The 27,146-nt window shown below is 40.9% G+C and overlaps 1 protein-coding gene and 2 long non-coding RNA genes across 7 annotated transcripts in view; 1 reads left to right on the top strand and 2 right to left on the bottom strand.

Moving 5' to 3' along the window:
* SMYD2 (SET and MYND domain containing 2) overlaps nucleotides 1-9,290 on the bottom strand; it is a 29,159-nt gene extending 19,869 nt beyond the window's left edge. The window contains exons 1-2 of one of the 5 annotated variants that reach the window (XM_048299759.1): nucleotides 9,034-9,290; nucleotides 6,238-6,301 (exon numbers count right to left, since the gene is read on the bottom strand). In XM_048299759.1, coding sequence (XP_048155716.1) covers nucleotides 6,238-6,301; nucleotides 9,034-9,215 — 246 coding nt within the window. In that variant the 5' untranslated portion in view covers nucleotides 9,216-9,290. Of the gene's footprint in view, nucleotides 1-1,356; nucleotides 1,464-6,237; nucleotides 6,302-9,033 lie in introns of those variants that run through there. The other 4 variants (XM_048299757.1, XM_048299761.1, XM_048299760.1 and 1 more) reach the window with 4 other exon arrangements.
* Nucleotides 9,291-9,387: 97 nt separating this feature from the next.
* LOC125322302 lies at nucleotides 9,388-11,947 on the top strand. Its single transcript, XR_007201935.1, has 2 exons — nucleotides 9,388-9,625; nucleotides 11,698-11,947. It is a non-coding gene; the product is annotated as an uncharacterized LOC125322302 (long non-coding RNA).
* Nucleotides 11,948-23,841: 11,894 nt separating this feature from the next.
* On the bottom strand, nucleotides 23,842-26,126 carry LOC125322303. The gene is made up of 4 exons (XR_007201936.1): nucleotides 26,051-26,126; nucleotides 24,653-24,722; nucleotides 24,021-24,178; nucleotides 23,842-23,911 (listed from the first exon to the last, which is right to left on the bottom strand). It is a non-coding gene; the product is annotated as an uncharacterized LOC125322303 (long non-coding RNA).
* Between the last annotated feature and the right edge of the window lie 1,020 nt (nucleotides 26,127-27,146).

The raw sequence follows: 27,146 nt of genomic DNA, 5'->3' as shown, positions 1-27,146 counted from the left end.
AATGTATAGAATATTGTTTAGTTAATGTATAGCATTTTCCTAGTTCAACATACTGTAACAACATACAGGAGTGATGGCACAAGGTACTGGCTTTTGTCACTCTACAAGTTTCACCCAAAGCCACAGAATCTTCCAAAAAATAGCACAGAAACACATATTAACAATCTGCACTAGTCCAGGCTGTCCTCAGACTGCATCAAATTCCATTTTGCATATTCATTCAAACATGGAAATATTCAAGCAATGCACAGTTATTTATTGCTATATCTCATCCCAAACACATATTTATAGCACTACATTAGAACAGACCTATAGTGTTCTGTCTGCATAGGGAGCATCAAATTTTGTTTTCATACGATTCAAACTGGTGGAAAACACTAGCAGAGAAAAAAACTCACAACAAATCCCACAAATCTGTAAGTGAAAATTTGAAAACCTTTTAGCACCCTCCAGAATGTTCTTAAATCCCCTACTCTGATTCACCCAGTACCCCAAACCCTGTGTTGGTCCACCCCCCCCAAATTTTTAAAAATAATTTTAAAAACCCAACAATATGGCCCATCACAGTGACTGAGCAGCACAGAAGAAACAATTTCCCTCAGCTGCCTAGCCACTAAAGGCAAGAGCCATTTGAGACACTAGAGAGACACACTGGAGGCTGTCTAAAGCATCTACACAGGACTGGTAGATATGATACAGGTCTAGTGGGAGATGAATTCCTTGTGGGAACTACAGCTGTAGGCTACATACAACAACCCAAAGCAGTTAAACAGCCAGGGCAATCAGGACCCTCAGTGCCTCCTGCATTGGCTGACCAACTTACTTACAGGTTTTGCAGATCAAAACAAAAGCCGAGCTTACTAATTTCAGAGCTACTACACCAAAAATTCTTCCATTGAAAACAGTTCTTTTAACTGCCCTGGGCATGGACAGCTTTAGGAGGTTATTTTATTAGGAAAAGAAAGGTCAACACCTGCCCCAGCCTTGGGTAGGATTTGAAGCAGTGCAACACTGCAAAGGTATTTAACCCCTCACAATGTCAACTTTGCTGTCCTTGACAACTCAGTATGGTACTTCCAAAAAAACCTACATACAGGCTGCTTGAAATAAGCTCCAGTGCAAATATTCTAAGAGGATGTGGCAATACAGACCAGAACCAAAATAGTATATTACACTGTAATCATGTCATGTGAAATTACACTCTCAACTCTCCTACAGCTGTCACACTACAAAATGCATCCCCAGAGAGACCCATTTCCTACGTATGCCCCAAAATCATTTCTGGAAAATTCCTGACAGCCTCTGCTTAGGAATCTACAGGCTAAAGGCTAAAAAGAGACAGAGGGGAAATGTTACCTCTCACCTCTTCTTGCCCACCCAGGATACCCTCTAACTTTAGCATGATTGCTCAAAAAGTGAAGGCACTGAACCTGAAGCTTTGCAGGACTCTCATCCATACACACCTGTTAAATAAACAGGAGAAATTACCTGATAAAACAAAAAATCAAAATGCAAAATCACGTGCCTGTCTCAAACCAGTGTTTTTAAAAAAAATCCATTTGTCCCTTTATTCTTTACACATCGTCAATTAAAATCTTTCCCCAGGCAGAATCATACTGAGTTATATGAACTGGTAGGGAGGTTAAAGGGACAAGATACGGCTGAACTGTGCAAAATGAGATAAAAGCCTGAAACACCACAAAAAAAAGAGAGTTCTGATGACTGAGTAATACCTGGGATAGAAACACCATGAGAGCAGCTTTCCCTGCGATCACAGCAGGACTGTATTTTGCATTCTTTTCCACATTTTCCTCCAAGTAGTTTGAATTATAACAAGTAGCATTGTTCTAACTGAATCCCTAATGCTTCATTAATGACATTTTCTTCCTATTTTCATTACAACCACAGTATTTTTCCCTTCATTTAGGAATGACAACATTTTTGGAAGGGAAGTTCTTTAAAGCTTATGGTTTTTACATCAAAGCATGGAAACACTCCTCTTCACCAAGTTCTTCAAAAAGATTCTGCTGTCCAGGACTATTGGACTGATTCCCAGAACACTGTCTTATAGCTCACCTTTGGGGAAAAACAACAATTAACAAAACACAATATTAAAAAAAATAAGACTTAAGCCTAAACAAATGTCATCATACCTCCTTTTTCACATGGACTTTTACAATACTATATACAAAATCTGTTCTATTTCACTCAATTAAAAAGACACACACACAAATACCAGAGAGAAATGATGGGCAAGCCAGTGCAGGGGTTAAGCTCACTTCTTCAAAATCTTAAGGTCCAATTGTGATCAAATGGCATCCAACTCTTTAACTGAATTTCAGTGAGGCAACTTCTGATGTCTGATATTAATTGGTAAAGTTCTCTGATACAGCCTTTCAACAAGCAGTGAACGTAGAAGTTTCATGTATCTTCACAGCCATCCTTCCCTATCATCATTTACCAAATGCTGGGCTATAGAGGGTATTTGACTTTCATGGTTTAACATTCAACATACTCACAGGAGACATTTATCAAAGAAAAGTATATTGGGAAAGTTTTTGTATAGGGGGACAGACACCCAAAGCAATCTTGCACTGTCAAAATCCTTTTGTGCAGAATCATTACAGCAAAAAAATTTTGTGTTTTTTCTACAGCTCATCAAAGAGGAGTAGGCAGTTTCTACAAGGTCCCATTTAAAACACACCTGCTTAATGCTAATTACAGGTCTGCAACTACATTTTGAGGCTGGTTAAAAATACCTGTTTCACTTACTCCAGCAATACCAACTACAGCAGCCTTTAACATGACACGTTAAGAAAAACTCATAAATGGTTTGTTCAAAATTTATTTCAAATGCTGAAAGTCATGACAAAAACATCTCTTTCTGCAGTCTGGCTAGCTGATCCCCACTCTGTCTGGGATAAATGATAGCCGTGTGTAATAAGAGCAAGAGCAGTTCCAGTAGCCAGTTCAAGTTCACCAGTTCCAAAACTGCAACCACGTAACCCTCTTAAAACATTTCTCTTTGGGGTGTTTCAGCAGCTAATTTCTGAGGGGAAAAAATGAGCACAGGTCTCTTCTTGCTTGACTAAAATTATTATAATTTAAGAAGTCAAGACCCGAACAGCTGCAGATGGGGGCTGAAATAACAGGCCTGTGCTCCGAGGAGGCGACACTGGAGAGTGGGACGGTGTAAATCTGCTGGAAATCACAATCCCTTTTAAAAGGAGAACTGGATTAGAGCTTGGGAAAAGAAAGACACAGCAAACCCATACTAGAGCCAAACCACAAAACATTAAAAGCAGCAAGGACAGACAGCGAAGGCAACTTCCACCCTCACATGCCCTGTATCCACAGCTGAATCCACACCTACGCAAACATCCAGCTTAATATCGGCCAAACATGTGGTTATCTATCTTAAAAGCAAAATAAGAGACCGAAACAGGAACATTAAGGAACTGTGCCAAAGCCAGTGTGTGTGCATACATCCACCTCTCCCCACAATGAGCAAGAATTCTTTGGAATTGTGGTATAGGAGGTCTTTAAGTAAGAAAAGAGCAAGCTCAAAAGCTTTGGGTTTTTATCCCAGTATTCCTCACATAGTAAACATTTGTCCAACTGATTTATATTGAGTAACAAGGTATTAACCAACATATGAAATCATACCATGCCTTGCTGGGTACATGTAATTTTTAGCTGAACTGAGTAAAATATCCCATGGATTTACAGGGAAAAGTTAACTTAAAAAATAAAAGTGAAATGACCAATACCATGACAGTTCTCAAGTACAGCCCTGCCCTTTTGTCCCTGTCGCATGATGTCTCATGCCCATGGAGGCAAAAGGCACACATTTCCTGTACGTTCCAGTGTTACAAATTCACTATCAAGGCACAGATGTCCCTTTTGGCTTTGACAAAGAATTGCTGAACTGCTGAAAAGTGCCTTTGAAGAAGACAGAGATGAAGATGCAGTGCAGACTGTCTGTGCAGCATGTAAAGTCAGTGGAGATTGGTTTCTAGAGAATATTATGCTTGAAGGTAACTTTGAAAGAATGTCAAAGAATTCAATCTCAGCAACGTTCTTAAATTTCATCAGACTGACTCAGAAGGACCCAAAAGATGGAAGACAGTGTTACATCAACTAGGGAGTCAAAAACCATATGTATATCACCCGGAAGAGTGATACCTTGTAGTACCTGTGTAGGTCATACTATAGTTTAGACATCAACAAAATCTAAAAAAGGCCTTTACATCTAAAGCATCATACCACACACCAACAGGTAGAAAAGATTCTAATTCACTAACTTATAAGACAGACGGGCTTTTGATGAGCATCAGCTTTAGTAGACTTAAGGACACTCAGTTTGAGCAGTTCAGATTCTTATTCTAGGAACATGTTCATCTAGAGAGAGAGAATTCTGACCACCAAAAAATAATTTTTTTTGTGAAAAAATCAATCCAAAAAAAAGCAATACATGTACATAACTTTACCAGGGAGAGAAAAAAAAAATCAATCCCTCCTCATTTTTAAATATAAAAGTATAAACTTTGTCAAGGCTGGAAGTCAGGATACTGAGGGAGGGCCACTTGGCAGTGAAAGCGAAGGACCATGGATGAGAAGAAACAAGTTCTTCTACTTCCAATGTGATATCTACTTGCTATTTTTTCCCAGCACAAATTACTGAGCTTTCCTACTTCAGAAAATCTTGCTTAGCTGCTTCATAAACCATTGTAAGTTTTATATAGTAAGAGCAGAAACTCACAGTCTCAGATAAAAGCTGCTAAACAGATGCTTTGTTCAAGGATTTCCTTCCCTCATCTAGTTAAAGGCTCCTAAGAAATAATGTCATGAGGAAACATTTCTTAGAAAAAACATTTTTCATGAATGAATCATGGGTTTTCTCTACACTGTCTTTAAAACTCATCCATATTCTTCTAAAGACCCTTAAGGATGCTCATACAGTAAGTTTTTACTTTGGAAGTTCTATGAACTACTGCAAATTTTGTAAAAAATGTATTTCTATTAAGCCTTTTGAGTTCTCCTGGTGCCTCAAAACCAAAAGGCTATTTGATTCACCCACAATTCACTAAGATTCTGTGGGAAAGCAGGAAACTGGGAAGGTAATAGAAGGAAAACTGAGGAGAAGTCGGGCTTCTTTTCAAACGTGTGCAACAGGAGAGTAAGATATATCCTTGAAATAAAAGCGACAGCCATGTCCAAAGTGCCTGGGAACTGAACAGCACAAAGCACAACATCTCTGTCCAGATGATAATGACAACAGAGACCACTCGGCATGTACCCACACACCCAACAGCACAGTGACGTGCAGGAAAAGGTTTGGATTACCTATAGCTAACACACAGCTGCATGCCAGACCTTGGGTGACTCAAATCCTTCATAAGCATTGTTCCACACTCTGTGCCCAGCACCACAGACCTTGCAGAGCTTAAGTTATTCAACCAGCAATCCAGTTGAGCTTTTCCACATGAAATAGGATAATTCTTCCATGTCAATCTGAGGGCCCAGAAAGGCTAGATTCTACTTCTGGCTTTCTTTTTTTTTTTTTTTTAAGGTGCTTATTCTAATTTGAGTTAAAAGTAGAGTTTAAACTGCATGCAAATGTTTTGGATGTCTTTGTCTTGCTCTACTTTAGTGTACACTTATATTCTACTTCCAGGGGCCTTTAAAAAACAAAGTATATAAAAAGAATAAAAGTTGCCACAGTGAGTAAGTTAGGGAGAAAGCCTGGTAGGTTTCAAATGGTTATGACTACCATCAGCTGTGGTAGTCTCAATACTCAAAATATTTGCAAATATTAAAAAAAAAAAAAAAATCCTAAAAAATCTCTCTTAAGATGGCTATTTAGTGATTTGATTTTTTTCCATTAGACACAGGATCTCTTACCAGTTTAGTGAGCTAATGTTAAATTATCTGGTTTGTCCTTAAAGGAAGAAGTAATACAGACATAATTAGTGGGTTGACAGGCAGCTCTAATCAAAGTCTCAGTGGTACCAAGCCCTGAAGCTACCGATCTTGAAAGACTCATGCAGACCATGTCGAAATCCTGTGATTGTCCAATGCACAGCTCCATGGTCAGCATCTGTGGGATGCTGGAACTGACTGGACTGCTGCTAACCATAGCTGCAATTAGAGCATATCAATGCCACACAAACAAAAACTGGAGTTCAGCAAACCCCCCCTTCCTTCCCCCCACCCTCACAAATTGCATGACTGTACCTGACATTCCACATTGCAGTAAAAGGCCTGTTTGCATCTTCCACACTTGGACAATCCTTCTTTCCTTAAAAAGAAAACAGAAGTTACTCTGTTCTAGAAACCTGAATGAAATAAAACTGTGTGCTGGATCACTTTTTGCACAGTATTTTGCATTTCACAATGAAAACTATATTTTCTTCAGAGCATTGCAGCTACAGATTGAACCACATTTTTGAACAGTGGACACTATTTTTATTTGATTTAGATTTTCAAAAGCAAGTTTTTCCAAACAACTCTCATTATGCAAAAGCACTCTGCTTTCTTGATAAATTGCTGGGTTTGGAAACATGTTACTCTATGCTATTTGACAGACAGCATCATTTTTTGTCACTATACGACGCATAATGAGCCAAATTTTTTGTGTTTTGCAAACTTTAAAACTGCTCTGTGTACTCGTTCACCAGTACTAACCCTTTGCCTTTCTACTGCTTCTCTGGTTATAGAAAGCATGACCTTTGTTGGACAAGTGCCTCCAAAAGCCAAGAAAAAATACTGTTAATCATTAAATATGCTGTTTGATCTCCTGTCACCTCAGAGCCCCTTACTGTCCCACCCTGTCTGCTCTGATATCTGTGTATTCTGAGCAGACCTAAGGCTCACACTCTCCTTTTTTATATTTGTGTATACCTCAACAGAGGGAACTGCCACAAGAAGGTCCTTTTCTGCTTTAAAGTGCATGTGTTGCAGCAGATCCCACCAAAAATAGAACGTGTGTTACCCAACAAGTGACATTTTGGTATGACAGCAGTAGGGACCTCGCAGCGGTACTGAATGCTTTTAAAAGGTCTCACACCCTCCCTGGTGCAAGTAGAAAAAAAAAAATTGTCTTAAACTGAGGTAAGCTCATTGGAATAAATCAAGGGTGAGGGTCCTCATACGATGTGATAGTGTGTAACATTTTGGTGGTCACTGGCATTCGGAGCCCATAAAAACCATCAAGTCTGGCATCCTCTGATTGTATTTGCGAAGCACACAAGGTGCAACACGAGCGAGCCGGGCTAACATCATGACTCCTCTTGCTGACATTACAACCGCTTATTTAAAGTAACAACCACTATCTCATGCAAATACAATGTTACAGCCTCATTTTGCCCATGTTACCACATAAGTTTCCGCGACAACTTCGCAAAGTCTCCCTTCCCAAGGCTGGCGCTGAGCCCATAACCTTCCTGCTAGGGCCCTTTGCAAGCTCAACAAGCACAGTTCGGAATCTAGTACGTGCTAGTTCAGTGCTAATGCAACAGTCACAGACACAGAGCACATGTCTGAGCACCGGCAGATCACGTTACATCACCGGGACATCGTTCCTCTTAGTGGCACTTCATCACCCTGGTGTGAAATAAGTTTCAGATTACCCCACTAACTGCTGTCCCGCTGCAGTCAGTATGTTCCTTGATCACTGTGCTCCTCCAGAGCTCCAAAGGAGAAGCTTGCGTGGATAACAAGCAGCTGCTCCTGAAGATAACTAAAAGCTATTCCATGAGATAACTATTATCCTTACAGTATTACTTCATATCAATGAAGTATGGGAGTATTCCTTGGTCCTTTGGCAGACAAATCTGAATACGATAAACAAAACCAGACACTTCCTTTGGCACAAGGAAATTTGTGGTTAGGTACAAGATTTAAAAAAAAACAAAACTAAAACCAAAAACAACACCTCAACACAAATCTTAGAAGCTGGGAAAAGCCACTGACATAAAGGAGGAGAGGAAAATCACCTCAGCTGTACCCTTCTTCAAATTGGTGGGACTTGCTTCACTAGGAACTATATTAGGAGCTCATATGCAAAGAGAGGGGTGATTCAAGTGAACAAGCCATAAGTACATAAGGTAATGAGGAAAGAAAAAGGATGTATGGATAAAAATAGCACAATTACAACAGTTGTTTTTAATTACTGAGGCAACTACTAGCATTTGCTCTGAGTTATAACCAGGTAAGCACTTAATTCCTCAGTAAGATGTCAGAAGCCACAAAAGTACTACACCTTCTAAAAATATGGTGTGGTGTGCAGTGTCAAATTCATGAATTTGCTAACCCTAATATGCCTTTTTTTTAATTTATTTTTTTTCCCTGCAGCAGCTCATATTGAGAGGCTTGAGGCAAACACTGGAATACCTCCCCTTCACACAGGTAAGGAGGCAGCTGCAGGGGCCCCAGCAAACTCGAGCCCCCCGCATCCCTCCAGCACCAGGAATCCCGAAGCACGCAGGAGCAGGCAGCACTCCAGTCCCAATGCTCCCAGCCATGCGACAAACAACTTCTTGCATTGCCTGCGCTCTACCCCAGTAGAAGTAATTTGAAGGCTAAAGTTTCAGGCAGAGGTAACATACAGATATTGCCGTATATTTCGTTACGGACATACATATATATAAATATTTCATTAATTTCATTCATAGATATTCCATTCGCACTATGAAATGTGAAGTGTGAATCAGGCGATTGTAAACCCTTTCTCCCTTACTAAACCTTCATTAAAACCGGAGAACACGAAATCATTACAAAACTAGACGGATCAAGGAAACTTCCGGCGAGAGGATGGTTACGCACATGTCTGCGTGACTGCCAGAGCACGGGAAGAGCAGATTTTTTTCTTTTTTCCTTTTTTTTTTTTTTTTTTTTTCTCTTTCCTAAGTTGCTGAGCTCGGAAAACCGGCTTTGAGTTTAAACTTCCACGCTGCCACAGCACCACGAGCCGAGGAGGGGGAAAGTTCTGCCACCGCCCCGCAGAAGCCGCGGCCGCCGGGCGGGCCCTACCTGGCGAAGCAGGCGTCGCAGTGGCTGCCGCGCTCGCTGACGGTCAGCACGGCGGCGTAGGCCGGGCAGCTGAACAGCAGCTCCCCCACGGCGAAGCGCCGCCGCGCCCGCAGCCCCCGGCCCTTGCCGGGGCTGGCGAACCTCTCCAGGCCGCCCAGCTGCGCCTCCGCCTCCGAGCGCATTCCGGCCGCAGGGGAGGGCAGGGGTGCCGGGCAGGCTCGCAGCGCTGCCCTCCCGGCACTCGGGCGCCCGGGGCCGCCGCGGCGCCGCTGCCGCCCGCCCGCCGCGGGAAGCGCCTCCTCCGGGCGGCGCGGGCCCCGCCGGCGGCTGCGCACCGGGAGCCGCCTGCCCGCCGAGGCCTGGCTGCGGCTGCGGCGCGCGGGCTGGGCTGGGGTCGGGGAGGGTTTGCCCACGCGAACCTGTGTGCGGTGGAAGCATCCCCGAGACCCACCCCGCTGTCGGGCAGCGAGGGCACCGGGGAAGGGGCTCTCCCGCTGGCCTCTCAGCCCCCTCGTTAATATTAGCACCTAATACAGTTCCCAGTGAAGTCAGTGAAGCAAGTCATACTCATTTGAAGAAAGGTAAAACTGAGGTAATTATACTCTCCTGCTTCACAGCAGTGGCTTTTCCCAGCTTCTAAGGTGTTTTTTGCATTGAGATATTGTTTTTGGTTTTTGTTTGGTTTTTTTTTTTTTTTTTTAAACTTTTGTGCCTAACCACAAATTTTCTTGTGCCAAAGGAAGTGGCTGGCTTTGTTTTATCACATTCGGAAGATTTCTGTCTGCCAAAGGACCAAGAAATATGTCCATGCTCTATTGCTATGCAGTAATACTGTGAAAATAATAGTTATCTCAGGGAATAGCTTTTAAATATCTTCAGGAGCAGCTGCTTGTTATCCACGCAAGCTTCTCCTTTGGAGCTCCGGAGAAGCAGAGTCAGCAAGGAATATACTGCCTGCAGTAGCAGAGCAGTTAGTGGGGTAATCTGAAACTTATTTCACACCAGGGTGATGAAGTGCCACTGAGAGAAGCAGCAAGGTCTCCTAGAGCAAGGCACCTCAGTCGTGAGCAGGTTTCCAGGTCAGGTCATGGGGGGCTCAGGTGTTGTGGCCTCCTGGATAACCAGGGCAGGGAGAGAACGTGGCAAGTCTAGCCTGTCCCTGCAGGTTCACTGACAGCCCCAGGCACGGTCAGGGGTGAGCCAGGTCCCAGGGGCAGCAGCAGACAAAGTGGGTGGGAGTCCCCAGGGAAGTGGGACAGGAAGATGAAGGCCTAGTTGTGCCCTCAGGGCCCTAACAATACACCATTCCATATAACTAATTTATATCCAGTTGCACATCTTTAACTTCTCTGATATTCCCATCCATTGTAACATGATGAAGTCATTGGATCCACTGCAAAAAGAATGTATCTTTCTGGACTAGTGTTATTTGAATTAGTTAAAACATCACTGTTTTCACAACGAAAGACTGAGCAATGAAAATAGGTCCAGTCCTTGAAAAATATGCTATCACCCTCAACAAATGAGCTAGATGTTGATTATGACCAACTGTAGAACTGCAGGGATGGAATTAGGGTATCCAGTTAAAATAATAGGAGCAGTGTCTAACCAAGTACCTCATCTAGTGCGTGAGGACTGCCATTTACATCCCATTTCGGTAGATTGAGGATGTCAAGCTCAAAGGCCTGAACTCTTAATTATAGACTATTCTATACCTAAGTATATTTAAAAATAGTGATCGATAATGTATTCACTTTGAGAATGAATTAACATTAACTGGAAAACTGCCCTTATGGTCAATCCAGTTTGATTAATTTATAGATCCATTATAGTTAGACAAATAGTCACAGCTCCTAAATGCACCTACTCTGACTTCTTACGCTGCACAAGCTATTTGAATTCCTTAAACTAACTCATGCTCAAAGTAGAGCAGAACTTTTATGAAATAACCAATCTTGATTTTAAAATGTCCTTAATAAGTGTGTTTACAAAAATCCCTGGTAAACACATACACTTCAATTGTACCCTTAAAATGCCAAGTTATCTTTTCAGCTACTGTATCATGTTATAACATTATAAACTATTTTGAAACATTTTCAGCTTTTTTACTCTCTACATTAGCAAAATGAAATGTTTCAGCATTTGCTTCCGAAATCTGAAAACAGGATGACATACTCCAGTAGCAAAATCCTGGTCACGCTGAAATCAGTGACAAATTCCTAAATTCTTTCCTGAAGTCAGCATTTAATTTCTGTTTCAAATGAGACTGTGTCCAAATAAAAGAAGGCTAACAGCTCGTATCTATCAACTCGATGATCTTGGAGGTGTTTCCCAACCTTAATGATTTTAAGATGTTCATTATCAGATCACTTCTAAACAATAACTTGTGCTTCTCTAAGATCGTGTGGGTTCACTGATAAGAAGCTTGTGGGAGGGAGTCTTTTGGGGGAACCAGCTGGAATGATGGCAAATGTTATCACACTTCTGTTCCACATTATCACCCTTGTAAAACAGCTGACAATTTGATTATGCCTCAGGTAATGAGGAAAAATTCAAATTTCAGTAGGTCTCTTTTTTAATAAAGAGTCATTTAGTTTTAAAAACAACAATAATAATTTACTAAATAGGCTTTATTCCACCCTGAAAAATATTGCTTTCCAACAGATAATGCATGGATTTATTCCCAAGAGTGAAATTCAGCAGCGGCCTGCAGTCCCATTCAAACCCTCCAGGAGAAATTCAACCAGCTGCCTGCATAGCTTTTAGCTTCCTTTGGATGTTTGCAAAAATAAAACTGGTTTGATAAGTTATTAATGAAAACAGTTTGGTGGCTACTTTGTTAGAGTGTTTATCCCATCTCCTGTTTTCTGTATTTATGGAAAACCTGTAAATAAAACATATTCTTTTGGATCTCCCTATTTCATCTGTGTTTTCATACCATGTTCATCAGAAAATCTGAACGTGGGTTTTTATGAATCAGTATGAATGCCTAAATAAATAATGGTTTATTGCAAAACACAGACTTAGTAATCAATTTATGAAGACTCTCAAGGCTTTAGCCATATGAATATGCATGCAAAGGCTGAATGAACAACACCAGGGAGTTTCCTGCAACCAGAAAAAGACTGGAGTGCTCTCACTCCCCACTGCTCACAAGATGAGTGGAGGAGTCTGTGCTTGCAGAACATGTTGAGGACCTGGCAGGATTGGGTGATAAAATACTTTGCTAAATTATACCTTACATCTGCAGAGACTTGTACTTCTCATCTCTTCTATCTTTTTTTAACTTCCGTTGTGTCTGCTTTAAATATGAAAGATGATGGCTCATGAAAGGATGTGAAGTAGGGTATAGGTTTAAGAAAGTCACAGAACAAAGTGTTGTGCGGGCTCTTTGAATTTCTTAAAATTAAGGAGTCTTTAGAAGCAGAGCTGTTCACCTTCACTCACAACCTTGGAGCCACTCTATGGAAAACGTTGTGTGTTTGACAGGAAAAGATCCATCCCAGTTAGTCACTTTTAGTTAGGCTTAATCACTTAATCTTCCAGAAACGGTACCGCCGAACCGCAGCCTGCACTCTCCAGGAACGGCTGCATGCCCTGTGCCCAGAGCTGTCTTTTTGTGTTACGTGTCACCACAGACTTTAGCCGGAAAGGTTCTGAACTTGGAAAGGGAGCAGGGAGTCACTCACTAAGACACAGGGCCCCGAGCAAACTGGAGGGGGAGCTAGGAATAAACACTAAAATCAGCTACAGGGTAGGTACAAGAAACAATCATAGGCCAGCAGCCTGCGGGGAGAGAAAGGACAAAGGAAATGGTATATAACCTTTTCTATATTTAATGCAATTATTTCCAGAGAGATCTGGTATACTAACCTTGTCTTTTTTTTATCCTTTGTTTTTTCTTTTTTTTTTAATCCTGAACCTATTGGTACCATCAGCTGCTTTCAGCTCACCAGTACAGGTACTCACAACCAGGGCAGCTGGAAGCACATCCCACAGTGCAGTGTAAGTAACAAAAAACCTCGGTGTAAGCTGGTTTAATAGGTTTTGTGGGTAGATTTCATGGCTTGTCCTAAACTCTGTCCTGCTGTAGCTAGGCAGCTGTTTCTGGTACCTTTGCAATTTATGGATAGTTTGGGTTCAGATTTGCACCTTTTCAGCAGGAGAGTGCAATTCTGTATTACTTGTTGTGAACCAGAGATTAAGTGTGAAGGTAAAAACTCAGCAGGAGCTGGGAAATGCTGCCTTTCAAAGAAGAAAAGTGCAGTTAATCACTTTTAGGAAATAACCTGCAAGGTGGGAGTTCAGGGATGGCAGTGAGTTCAGAATTTGGTGGGGGCTGCAAGGGTGGTGTGTCACCAATGCGTCTCTAGGCGGATGTGCTCCCAGCTCCCAGCCCTAGAGGGGCCTGGCCTTGACATTCAAAATCTGTCCTCATGTTATCTTCTACATCTGTGCTACTAATTGTTGACATGTTGACAATGTTGACATTGCCCAGTACTGAAACACAGGCAAAAACACTCTGCAGATGCTGTGGTTCTGTTTGATAGTCAGAACTTTGTTCCCAGCCAAAAAGGGCTGGTGGAAGTGGAGAAGATGAGCAACCCTACAGAGATACCTGTCTCTTCTCTTTAGAGACACTGTGACAGTGAAAGACCCAGAGATCTGGAAAGAGGTTCCTAATTTTTTTTTTTTTCATGAAAGGAGCAAACTCTTCACTGCCCTCACCTATCAGATGCCTCCTACAGTTTTATCAGTGTTAACATCCCCACTGCAAGTGCAGACCTAGAAGAAGTAAAGACTCAAGTTTCTACCTAATATATGGAAGTGATTTGCCTGGGTTAAACATATTGTAATCCACTCATTTGAAGTTTAAAAGCATTTTTAGTATGCCGTTTTAGAAAGCCTGTACACGAATTTCCAAAGACAAAAAGTGACAGCAGCACAAATGTGGTTTCAGGAACATATCATGATGACAGAGCTGGATGACTGTGGGGAACAGGCAAGGGCAGCAGTTAGGTGTGAATGTGACACTCAACACTCAGATGCTTGCAGTTCACAATTTGCTTTTATCAGAATCAGCAACCTCACAACTGCCTTTCTGTGTTAACTCCAGCCTGCCCCTGGCAGACCTGCATTAACCTTTGCTTATGGACCCACGGCAGGACTCAAGCAAATAAAAAAACATACTATGTCAGATTCTCCCCTGGTGTAAATCAGCATCTCTCCACTGACTTTGAAGGAGTGGCACCTGCTTGCTCAAGTTGAAGATCTTACCCGGTGCTGCTGTAGAATCATTAAGTTGTCACATTCTTCCCCTGCCTCTCCTTTTGTTGTCTAGCTGCAACTTTTCTGAGTTGAAGACTAGAGAAGGGTCTTTGATCCTCTGATAACTCCTTGACGCTCCCTAGGATAATTGGCCGGGACACTTTTTGAGTTATCCAGGGTCACTTTATCTGCCCTTTTACTTGGAGAGGGATTATAAGCAAGAGAAAAATCTTGGAGCCTTCACAGATGCAGACGACCTACACGAGTGCTGCCGTGTGTAGTAGGTCAGGCACCCCTCCTGACATGAGGGTCACCCCATTGCCACCAGGCTGTATTTAACCTATCCTGCTACTGATGTGGAAACAGAAACCCTTCAGGGTGACCTGGGCCCTAAGACTGCCTACCTCTTTTTTCCAAGCACACTGGGGGTGCTGAAAAAGAAAAGTGTGTGAGCTGCTTTTCTGCTGGTGGAGGTATTTACTCACTGTAACCAAGCAGTCTCTCCACATTCTCTAAAGTTCTCATAGTAAGGCATTTTCTTCAGTCCTAATAATGAGTTTTGCAGCTATTCTTTAAACCTCTGGGGTTTTTTGCAGCATTGTGGAACATATGATCACTGAAACTGTGAGGCATTTCAGTAGCCACACCAATGCTGCATAAAGGTGTAACATCACATCTATGTACATACTGGTTACTTTTCTATTTGTTTTTGCAAAGATTGCATTAGCAGTACAATCAATAGTAATTTATATTTAACTCCACTACAGAAATGCTCAAATGCCGTGCCTAAGACTGACCCTTTTCCCAGCCATGCTAAAAATATCTATATTCAGTGATGACTTCCCAGAGATAAAATATTTTTGAGATTTGCTGCTTAATAAGAGCATTGTTCTGACAGGGGGTGTTTCACTGAGGCTGTACAATATTTTTTTAAAATCAGAATGCTTTGCAAAATTAAATCAAATGCCTTACAAATGCCTCAGTATATCACACTGAGGCAGTTACCTTTTCAACCAAATTTGTAATCTAATCAGGTTTGTCTGACAAGACCTATTTTCCATAAAACCATGCTGACTGGCATTAATTACTTCCTGTCCTTTCATTCTTTATCAGTTGAATCCCATATTCTATTATTTTGCTCCCCCCTCACCTCCTCTCCAGTTTGATGTTAGGTTAGCTGGCTTATATTTACCAAGGTCATCATGTTTGTCCTTGCTGAATACTGGCAAAACATCAGTCTTCTTCCAGTCTTCTGGAATTTCTGTGTTATTTCAAGACCCATTAAAAATTAACATGTGGAAGGAAGAATTCCCTCCACCAACTATTTGAGACTCCTCAGGTGCAAGTTATCTGGGCCTGATGAATTACAGGATTTTATCACAAGTAGATATTTAACATCCTATTTGGTTACTAATGGACTGAAAAAGGCTTTGGCTGCCCGATATGATACTGCTGTTATCCTGCTTTTTCCAAATCAAGGAGAGACATATTTATTGAATATGGCTTTCTTCATTATTAATGATTTTACCACCTTCATCTAGTTCCTGGCAAATTCCATTGCTGGAATTTCTTCTGTGTATAATGTACTTCACATACTCTTTTATTTTTTGTCTTTTTTTTCCTTGCTGGATATACATGTATCTTAATCTTCAATTTCCTGTGTGTAATAATTTTCCTTTTTCTTTCTTTTTGCTGCAGAGCACTATTCCTCCTTCTAATCTCCTCCAACAAAATGAAGTAATAGCAGGAAGGAGGGAGAACTGTAACTAATATTGTTCTTACCTTCTTCCCTTACTGTCCTGGTTTAATTTCATTAATGAAAAAAAAAAAAGGCATTGAGTAGATGGATTCTGGAAACCAAAGAGCCTTCTTTAAGTATACCAGCTCCCTCTTACAGGGTATGATTCCCTGTTGACTGAGGAGCCCATCTTTCAGAAGGCTAATTCATGTCCACATTGTGTGTGGGTGTTTTCTCTGACAGCCACCTCGTCTGCTTTTCCTTCTGTGCCTGCTTTTCTACATGGACAGAAGCAGAGAATACACAGATTTTGCTGAGACAAGAGCCACCATCCATCATCAGATGACAGGCACTTCTACTTCTTGAAAGATGAAAGCTGGTCTGGAGAGTACGAAATATTTCTAAGGGACACTGTGCTGAGAGGTATCACACCAGCAGCAGATGGAAGGCCTCCAGATGTGTTTATACAGAAATGTGGTGCTCTCCCACCTTTGTATTACGTACCAGAGTGCATTTGAAAAATCAAATATAGAGTATTTTTATTACAATCAGTGACTTTGGGAATTCTCATTACTTGCAACAATTTTTTTTGGTGGTCATTTAGCTTGTGTGGCATCCACCAAGTGGATGGGAGAAAAAAAAATGTAGTCAAAGCATGTGAGTTTTGCTCTGGGCCTGGGCTAGTGAGCCTTTGGCTCAGGGAGAGCACTCTTAGTTTGTGGTGTTTGCTCAATATATATGGAATAATGCATCCCTGAAGCTGCAGCCCCTGTGATGCTGGTTCCAGGGAGCAGAGTTCTGTGAGCTCAGGGATGTGGCACAGGGAATACTTGAAGGGCTGGATGTTGTCACAGAGATGGGGACAGGAGATAATATGGTGCAGTCTTGTCCGTGTTGCCTTTGGGAATGCTTTCTGGAGGAAACCATCTGTCACATGGCCATTGCACTCTTTTGGGGATGCTCTTGGAATGATCCAGAACGGAGACAGAATAAGTGTGAACTGGTCAGGGATTTCAGGTATTCAGCACCGTGGAGAATTGCGCTGTGAAAGTATTTTAGATACAGACAAATACATTTTAGATAAATACTCACTTCTCCCTTGTCCATTGTCAGTGCCTATTTGGTCTCAGAGTTAAGAGAATGGCAATAACAATAATAATAGTGATAAAACTAAGGGAACTTTTATCTTCAAGTGTGACTGCCTTGCAGGTTTATGTCACTGAGAAGCCTTTCAGTGGGGTGAGAAAGAAAGGTTGTGTGAGACTGGGAGTTGTCAGACTCCATACATGCAGTTGGAGCACCTGGACTGCAGAGGGTAAGTGAACTTCAGGGCCCAAGTGTGTAGAGGGACCAGTATGGCAGATATGATTCACCAGATGGAAAGGCAAATGTTCTTTAAGACAACAGTTTGGAAAATCCCAATATATAAGACAGAAAATGAGGCTGTTCAGCAACTGATCTGGGTAATACAGATGGGTTTATATCTACTCAAAGATTTGGTGCAAATATTAAATGAAAGTAAAAAGTATATTGTTTTATTTTCATAGAATCATAGAATGGTTTGGATTGTAAGCGACCTTAAAGACCATCTAGTTCCAAACCTCTGCCATGGACAGGGACACCTCTCACTAGACCAGGTTGCTCAGAGCCCCATCCAACCTGGCCTTGAACACTTCCAGGGATGGGACACCCACATCTTCTCTGGGCAACCTGTTCCATTGCCTTACCATCCTCACAGTAAAGAATTTCTTCCCAATATCCAATCTAAACCTAACCTCTTTCAGTTTAAAGCCATTCCCCCTTGTCCTGTCTCTACCTGCCCCTGTATGAAGTCACTCTCCAGCTCTCTTGTAGGTCCCTTTAGATCCCTAAGGGTCTTCTATTAAAGTAAGTTCTCCCTGGAGCTTTCTCTTCTCCAGGATGAACAACCCCAACTCTGTCAGCCTGTCTTCACATAGCAGAGGTGCTCCAGCCCTGTGATCATTGTTGTGGCCTCCTGTGGACTCATTACAACAGATCCATGTCCTTCCTCTTTTGGGGGCCCCAGAAAACACCTCAGGTGAGGTCTCACCAGAGCAAAGTAGAGGTGGACAATCATCTCCCAGGCCCTGCTGCCCGCACTATTTTAATGCAGCCCAGTACACAGTTGGCTTTCTGGGCTGCCAGTGTGCATTGTCAGGTCATGTTGAGCTTCTCACCCACCAACACTCCCAGGTCCTTCTCAGCAGGGCTGCTCTCAATCCATTCATCCCCCAGCCTGTACTTGTGCTTGGGATTGCCCTGACCCATGTGCAGGATCTTGCTCTTGGCCTCATTGAACTTCATGGATGTATTTGCATGTAATTTTACTGTTTTATTAAAATAATAAAAAATAAAAACAGGAATTCATGGACAAATACATCAATCATATATTCTATCCCAGAAAATGACTGTGTCAACAAAGTCAGGCTTTTTTCAAACACTAGAAAACTAGGAACAGAAATCAGCATTCCCAAAGATTAATATGATGCTTTTCCTCCAGTGCTAGAAGGGGAGCAGGGATTCTCCATACTTCAAGAAATACCTTGAGGAACAAAAGAAAGACAGAGAACAGAAGATGCATTAGGACTACAGTATTGAGAGTTGGAAACTGTTCAGCTGGACCAAAGTACTAACTTCAGCAAACACACTCACAATGAGAATGAGACTACACTGCTCAGTCAGTCTGGGAAACAGTGTTGAAATCACAGCTCATCAGTTAAAACATCTTCAGAGAAAATCCACAGAGACAAAACTTTCTTAAAGAGGGAAAAGAAAGAAAATGAGTCAATGCAAAGCTCCTTCTCAAGGGAGTTATGTGAAAAATGAAAAGTACTGAAATGTATGCAGGAGCTAGATGAATTGAAACAATCGTGAAAGCAGTAAGACATAATATTGTCATCTCAGGAATGAAATAAAGATTTGATAATAAAAATAAGTGGACACATAATCCACATTAACACAGGGAATTTGAATTTATCCCTTTTTATGACATCTGATGATGCTTTGGATGGTATTGAATTGTGATTCATGTATTCAGAGACCTTTTTACACCATCAAAGGCATTCTTATGAACAAAATAAGCTCTCGATGAGTCAAAACTGACACAAAATTATTGTTTAATAAATGAGGTTAATTCAAGGAGGATTGCTCTTACTTGTTCCTTTTAAAGACATTCTCATTTTATCAAACCTTTCTAGGGTCCCTTCTCTTCAAGCCATAAAAACTGGCAAGGGTAATCTTTGTGTCAAGAATCAGTGACTAAAAATAGTCTCCAATTGATAAGCTAAAGTTTGCCACTTTGCTTTAAGCTTCCATCTCCTGCCTCTCTGAGATCAAAACATGGTTACTCTGTGAAATTTATGGAAGAGAAAAAAATAATAGACCATGTGACCTTCATTGGTTCAATTAACTTTTTCAGTTAACTTTTAGTCTTCTATAGATTTCTTAATATACCCAGCATTTGCCTTCATAGATGTGGAATTACTTATTTTGATCACTAACTCTGAAAATGCCAAAAGTGAGTACAGAAACCTATTTCTTAGACGTCGTCTCTTTAGTCACTGTAATTTTTGTTGCTCATCATAAGGCCATATGGGAATCCTTGTGTTCTTCTTCACTCCGAGCACCATATGTGAAGACAATTTCCTGTCTGGAGCCATGGCCATGCCAAACAGGGACTAGTGAATCCAGTGTTGTTATAACACAGTTAACTAGGTGACCTCTAGAATGAAAAATTCTATTTAAACTACTGTCATTTCTCCAGTCCATTTTGGAATAATTTGGCCTCTAGTTATTAGCTCAAAGAATAGTCTGAGCTATCTTTCCATAGTGGATTAGCACCTTCAGATTATAAAGGTATCAGATCACCCTTGAAGTACCTGCTGTCTTTGTGTCCACTGACAAATATTAAGCAGCCCAAAATCATGGCAGTGTTTGAATTAACACCCAAGACAGCAGCCACTGTATTCCAGAATGACAGATATGTAAGAATTACATTATAATTTCTGGACTGTGATGTGCCAAACACTTCCTGAAGACTGAAGCCTTTTTTCAAGGAGTTAAATTAACCCTTGCACTACTTACTTCACCTTTTAACATAAAGTCCTGAAAGGATATTCACCAGAAAGGTTTCTGTAAGTGTTTATACCTTGGGCTTTGCTTCAAAATGATAGGAAAAAAAAAAGATTGAAAGCTCATTTTTTTCCTGCTCTCCCACAGTAGTGTTGTTTCATCGGCCTAATCAAGATGAGAAGGCAGTTATAAATTTGTATTTGTCTGGCTTTGACAGTTTGCTCACTAATTTACTTAGCTTCCTAGCCAAAAGACAAAATAATGCTTTTGCCATGTGTGGGACTTTAATATGCCTAAAATCATGGAGTTGTAAGAAACACGCCTTGTAATGTATATCTCTATACACATTCTGTTAAAGGAAAACAGAAAAAGAGGGAAAGGGCCTGTTATAAGATAGGCCTTTTATGAAAAGTTCTGGATAACATAATTGGAATAGAAACAAGGGGGTCCTATAGAAATGTAACGGAACACTATAAAATTACTCTAAAACCTATGGAGCATTATATCTTTTATATGAAGTTTTTTGTGCCATTGTATAGAATTTAATAGAAGAGGTATCTGAGCTATAGGATGGTAGGGGAAAAAATCTGTAGAAAGCATATCATTTTGTGTTAAATTCCACAGGAGTTTTCCATAAGGGCTGGGCTGTTTCTGAGTGTATCCTGTGCGTGTTTCTTCTCTCTCTACTCCTGTGGCGAGCTGAACTTTGGTTTTAGTCTGCAGCACATTCTGAATGCACGAGTAGCCTTTTGTGGGGAAAAAAGAAGATAGTTCTCTGTCTCATTAATCTGCAGATTCATGTGGAAGTCTATACTGTCTTAAACTTTATTGGCAGGTCACCATGCAGCTGCATGAGCCATTGTGTTTGAGTTCTAAATGGGGATGTACAATAGGCACTGTACCTTCTGGTGTAAAACGTACACAGGAAATCACATACCACTACCATCAGCAACTGAGGTTTTGTATTATTTCAATGGACTGAGGGCCCTTTTTTAGTGCACCAGGGAGCTAAGAAAGTGTACATAAAGGACAGCATAACAGCATCCTTGCCTGAGTTGGTAGAAATGACAGAAACTACTTTTTTTTTTTCCTTTTTTTTTTTTTTTTGGTGGTGTTGATGATATCGGAGGCAGGTTGATTATGTATGAGTCACAAACACAAGATTAGTGGTATCATGTTAAAAATATTACTTTTAGAAAGCCAAACTGGTCAAATATTGAGGATTCTCAATTGTTCTTACCACAATATTCAAAACAGCATTTGGAAAGATTGCTGCTGAAGCCAATATCACAGGAATTGGAAATGACAAAAGGGTTTAAGTTCTTCCAAATTTAGGAAGGAGAAAAAAGTGTCAAAACAGTAATAAACCACAACCAGGTCAACAGGTCCATCCACATGAGAAAACCAGCATTTAACAGAAAGGTCTCTGAAAATTCTGAAGAACAGAAGATTGGTAGGAAAGCATTTTTATGAGAAATAAAATGTGCCTTCCTGTCAGGGAGGAAGGGTGTTGCAGGGTGCTTGAGAAATGGAAAAAAAAAGTGCCATTAAACCCCAATATGAATAAAGATCAGGTGAGAGAGGATGTCACCCGGTGGCCTTTGGAACTGTATTTCTGCTGCCTCCTGAAATTATGTTTTCCTGGAACAAAGGAACAGTGTTATGGAAAAGTGGGTGCCAGATACTTTAGGAAAATGAGACACAGTGAAGCGGATAAAAGAGACAAAGACAATAGCAATCATATGCAATAAAGTGAAGGCAGCTGAGGTCTGAGACAAAGGTGAATATTCTGAGCCAGCAAGATGACTGAAGCAGAGGAAGGAAGGAGGGAAAGGTGATTCACAATAACATTTGAAAGACATTGGCTTGAATATTTATCAATGTCACAGCAAACTTAGCTTGGCAGCCTTGGTGGCTGACTTTGTTCTTTCAGTGGTTTCCCACCCTTAAGGTGGCAAACAGGAATGTGGTTTGGAATACAGCTCTTAACGTGAGCCGAATCCAACAGTTCTTAGGCCCACATGCCAATTACACAGGCACTGTCCTGCCATTTTATGGCTTTTCTATAGGCATAGCTGAGGTTTTTACTTGTATCAATATCCTGGATTCAGGAGTGCTGTGCATTTACAGAGGTGTGGAGGCAACGTACAGCAGGACATGCAGAAAATTCTGCGCAGCTTCGAGTACCTCGCTTGCTCTGAGTCTATTCAAATTACAGTGTAGGTCCTATGCCCTGGTCAATGACTCTGCTACATCTTTAATTTAGAAATAACTAAAATAAGTCTGAAGTGATGAATCCACCTGATTTTTGGTGGATACAAATGTACTTCAATAATTAATTTTTTTGGCTGATAGCAAAGGTCTGATTTATAGTGCTCTTGCAAGAGTTTCTTCTGCACATATGTGATGGCATTCTGAAGGGACTGGTTCCTGAAGGGTAAGATGCAGGGACTATTAAATATCTTAGAGAAATGCCCAATCAATACATTTTGGAGCTCTACTCAATGCTGTATCCCAACATATTCAAAGTTAAAACAGCAGCCCAGCTCTAATCTAAAGGTAAGTACAGAGCAAAGGTCAGGAAAAGGACCATGTCTTCCCTTGGTGGCATTGGTAAAAGTAGAGTTAACTCTAAATGTCATATGGCTGTAACCAAGGGCAGAATTTGGCTATTTGTTTTGAATCAGTGTTATCAATAAAAGTCTGCCAAAAATAACCAACTGGTAAATATTAATTTAAACAGAAAAATTGGAAGTCAGTTGCACACTGAGTTGCAACATGGGGCCATTCCATGCTGGCAGTAAGAGGATAATGATGCAAAGTGCCAAAAAATACCTGGAAAGCATTACTTCTGTGTGACATCCAATAAAGATGCTGCACACACCCCTACATTTTTCAGCAATTAAATATCTGAAAATGAAAGTGCTCTCTTTCCCCAATTCCCCAACTGCAATGGCCAAACTACAGCCCAGCAATGCTGCAATAGAAGTTTTTCAGGGTGGCCCCTCTGCACAACAGCTGTTTCTCAGTCTGATAGTAGCATCTCCAACCAGCTGCTTCAGTTTGCTCCTGGCTGTCACTGCTATAGGTTAATAGGAACAGAAGCAAGAGAAGGGCCTAGGCCAGCATAAAGCAGAAATAACAAAATTTTCTGCCAAAAGGGAGTGTGGGATAAGAACTTTAATGGGCAAGCAAACAAAGAATCAGACTGAAGCCTGAGGCGCTTCAGTGTGTTGGCAAGAGACACACAGTCCTGGAACAAGTGCAGCCCAGAGTCTAAATTTGAAATGACTGTGGGGCCTCTGTGCCAATAAAGTTTGGCTCTGTGTATACATGTGTGCATGTATATCTATATCCCCACACCAAATATGTAGTTGTGATAATCACATAGTAAATTACAGAGCCATATGATGAACTGCATGTGCCTTTGACCACCTCACCTGCCCCCTGCCAGCTAATCCATCTCTATTTGGATTTGCTCTGTCATTACAAATCAAGGCTTTAATCCTGCAAACACTTAGGTGTATACTTAACTTTAAGCATTGGAACAGTCCAGTTGAAAACAAGTTTGGCTGGGTGTAATTTCAGCTTCAACTCTACGTGTGATCGTAATCCTGCTTTCTACATTCAATGGTAGCAGTTTGGGCTCATGACTTCTTTTAGCTTATGGGACAACACCTCTGGCACTTACTGCTGTTTTGGTGTGTGCTGAAGATAAATCTGTATTATTCCACTGGCTTCAATAGTGTTACACCAATCTACACCACCTAAGAATCTGCCCTGTTGAGAAAGGAAATTCATGAGGATTACCAGACGTAATCTACAAATCTGTACTAGGTATCAGTCCAAGCATAGAACAAGGGAAGGGTGCAAGTACTGGATTTCTTACCCACACAAGACTGGAGGTGCAGGCTGATGGTGTTGTTCTACTGTGAGATCTATCCACCCACCCTCGTTTCATGAATGTAAGGAAGGTCTTTCAGAGCTTCTGCCACCTGCTCTCTCATGGCTTTGGCTCCAGATTTTCTCTCTGTCCCCTTCCATAAACTGTGCAGAAAACAAAGAGAAAGGCAGCAGAGGAGAAATGTGATTTTATACTGCAAAATAACATTCATAAGTCACACAAACACTAAACCCTACGAATAATGGATCTGTCCTTTAGGGACAGTCCTTTCCGTGTCATTGTCTGGTACTTGTGTTGTTGTTCATCTAACTAATTACTGCTTTGAAAGGTATAGTCCTGCTGTCATGCCTAGATTAGCAGCAAGTGTTTGGCCAGCTACTTTCTTGTCACAGTTGATAATTATTTAATGAGTTCTGTTCTTCCCTAGGAAAGCAAGATTGGGATAGAATTGGACTTATTTTATCACAGTAGCATTGCTGCGCCTGTTGGCAGGTTTGACAGCAACAGCACTGGATTTCAGCAAGACAGAAGAAGAAGAATTTCCATAAGTAGTTCCTGAATCAGTTGGAAGCAATGGCAAAATTAATAGTAATGAGTGAATCTCAATAGATACTTACTCATTACTGTGTTAGCTGCCAGTCCTTTCCTGCAGCTGTAGCCGTGCTGGAAGCTGGGTGATGCTCTTAGCTAAAAGAAGAACCACTGTAAGTTAGTACAATATGTTGCTGAAATGGGAAACCTAACTTCAGATCTCCAGATTCTTCCATCTGCAGGGGGCCACTGAAGTCACCTTTTTTTTTTCAGTGGACATCTATTGATAAATAAAGGGGTGTCATCACAGGACTACAAGGGCCCTTCCTTCAGATTAGCAGTCTAAAAGAACATTTGGAGCAACAAAGGCAGGTAAAGAAACCCTGTGCTGAGATCAGGTTAGAACAGCACAGTCAAAGCCTTATTGTACATGTAGCTACCTGCTGCAATGGGATGTATTTTAAAAACTCTGTGGTACCTGTCCCCAGTTATTTTCCCTACCTGTCAGGAACTTTTCAGAAATAAATGGAAAACTTTCTATCTAAAATGTTAACTCCTTGAAATCTGGTTACAAGAAAAATATAAAAAATACCTGATCAAATTAAAGATGTTACATTTTAAAAATTTCTGAATATATTTTTATTCAAACATCTTAAAATTTCAAAGTCAAAGCAAATCATTTGGGCTAATTTTAAATACTTTTTCTCTGGTAGCACTTTACTTCAAGGAAAAATTGGGAAGAAGTTTTATTCTGTTTCAGAACAGGGAAAATGTCAAAAAGGTAGATTTTCCCAGAAAACAGAAACTTGTTTCTGCTTACTTTTACTGTTTCTCCTCATACTGAGTTGTGTTTTTCTTCCTAAAGCTGAACAAACTTTCTAATTCCTCAAGGCCATAAAGCATAGGGATCTTTTTTTTAAGGTTACAGTTTAATTTTGAGCTTGAGTGCAGTCCACTCCCTCATCCTCTCTCTCTCTCCAAAACATGATTCATCTGAGTATGTATGAGGTACAAAGACGGGGTGTTTCTGTCACTTGATTTGCCTGGAAATGGCACTGAGTCATCAACTACCCAGTGCCATACAATGCCATGATGTCCTACATTGAAGTGCCACATCACTCAGAACAGCAGCGGTAGCCAGACAGGGAGAGGATGGTTTGTCTGAAATAAATGACCTGAGGACTGCTGGTCTCAGCAAACTGCTCCTATAAACAGCAGGAGCAAGGGAACTCTGAAAACATAAGAATTTCTTGTTAAGCAAGCTGCCCCAATAAGGATAATAAACAATAATAAAACTTTTTGAAGGCATGCAAAATGGATGCTTGCATTTAAAAAAAACCTAATATTTTTAATATTAAATCTAATATTTTTCCAAGCCAGATGGTTTCTTAGCCATCATATTTTCCAAATTTTCCCACAGCTGTTCTCAATTGTCTTTTTTAAACATAGATCTTGTGTTTAAAATGGTCTAATCCTAAACTTACCAAAGCCAGTGTGGAATTCCTATGTTGACTTCAGTGACTTTTGTGTCATGTTGGAAGTATGGAAGGCAGTTGCTTTCTCCTCATAGTCTTCGTCATAAGTTCTGTAAAATATATCCTGAGATGGTAAACGGAAGTTTTTCTGGGAAAGCCAGTGCAAATGTAGTAAGTGACCAGCATATATAGGCTGAAGGGGGATTAAAATATTTGTTTAAGTAATCTGTAGCAGAAGTCATTCTTGGTTTAATTTATGTTCCTGCTAGGAGGTGTGGATTCCTTACCAAGAGCTGAAGGCTGTTCTGACAGTGGCACACTGGATCATTTTCCAAAGAACAAGATCACACAATACATTCACAGCTACAAACAACACCACTGCTGTAGTTCAGTGATTAGCACTTTCATTTTTTCACAACAATGTGTCAACCAGTAATGTAGAAGTAATGATTTACTAGCAGTTCTATTACTACATTTACCTCAGGTCTAAGATTTATGTGTATTTTTTTGCTCATGTTTTTTGCAGGAGATGGCACCCCAATAGGCATTGTTTTCTGTTAGCAAGCACATACACCAATTTCTTTGGAGGGGTTTTCTCTATGCTGGTAGAACAAGTAAATTATGCTCTGTGCTGATTTATTTGCAAGATAATGCACAGAGTTGCTGAGAAGAGATTCCATGTCAATGAGGTTGTTGTTTTTGCAGTTAAATACCAGAATTTACCTTTTTCTATGCACAGGTTGGTAAACAGGGCCGTGATTTCATTGCGGGTGCCATTTTCATTGCAGATAACCAGTTACTGAGTTAGTCCTGAAAGGTGAAGAAGTTGCAAGCAATTCAATTCTTTCTTTACCTCCCTAACTTGATATATTCTGTATTAAACTCACTGTCATCCCAAATGAAGACCATGTCATCAGGGAAAGAGGTTTACCTGCTTAGCTTGACATGTCCTAAAATTATATGAAGGATTTAGGTAACCTGTAAGCTACTGAAGTAAGGAAGCAAGGGCATTCCTGTCTCTGATATATCCTTTACCTCTCCTTCCTGCCTCACTGGCTGAGCTATGCCATGATAGTTGAAGAAGGGAGCCATTCATGCAAGATAA

Source organism: Corvus hawaiiensis, chromosome 3 (genome assembly GCF_020740725.1).
Source record: "Corvus hawaiiensis isolate bCorHaw1 chromosome 3, bCorHaw1.pri.cur, whole genome shotgun sequence".
NCBI lineage: Eukaryota > Metazoa > Chordata > Aves > Passeriformes > Corvidae > Corvus > Corvus hawaiiensis.
Note: the sequence above shows the minus strand (reverse complement) of the source record. Positions and strands in the feature narration are given on the sequence as shown.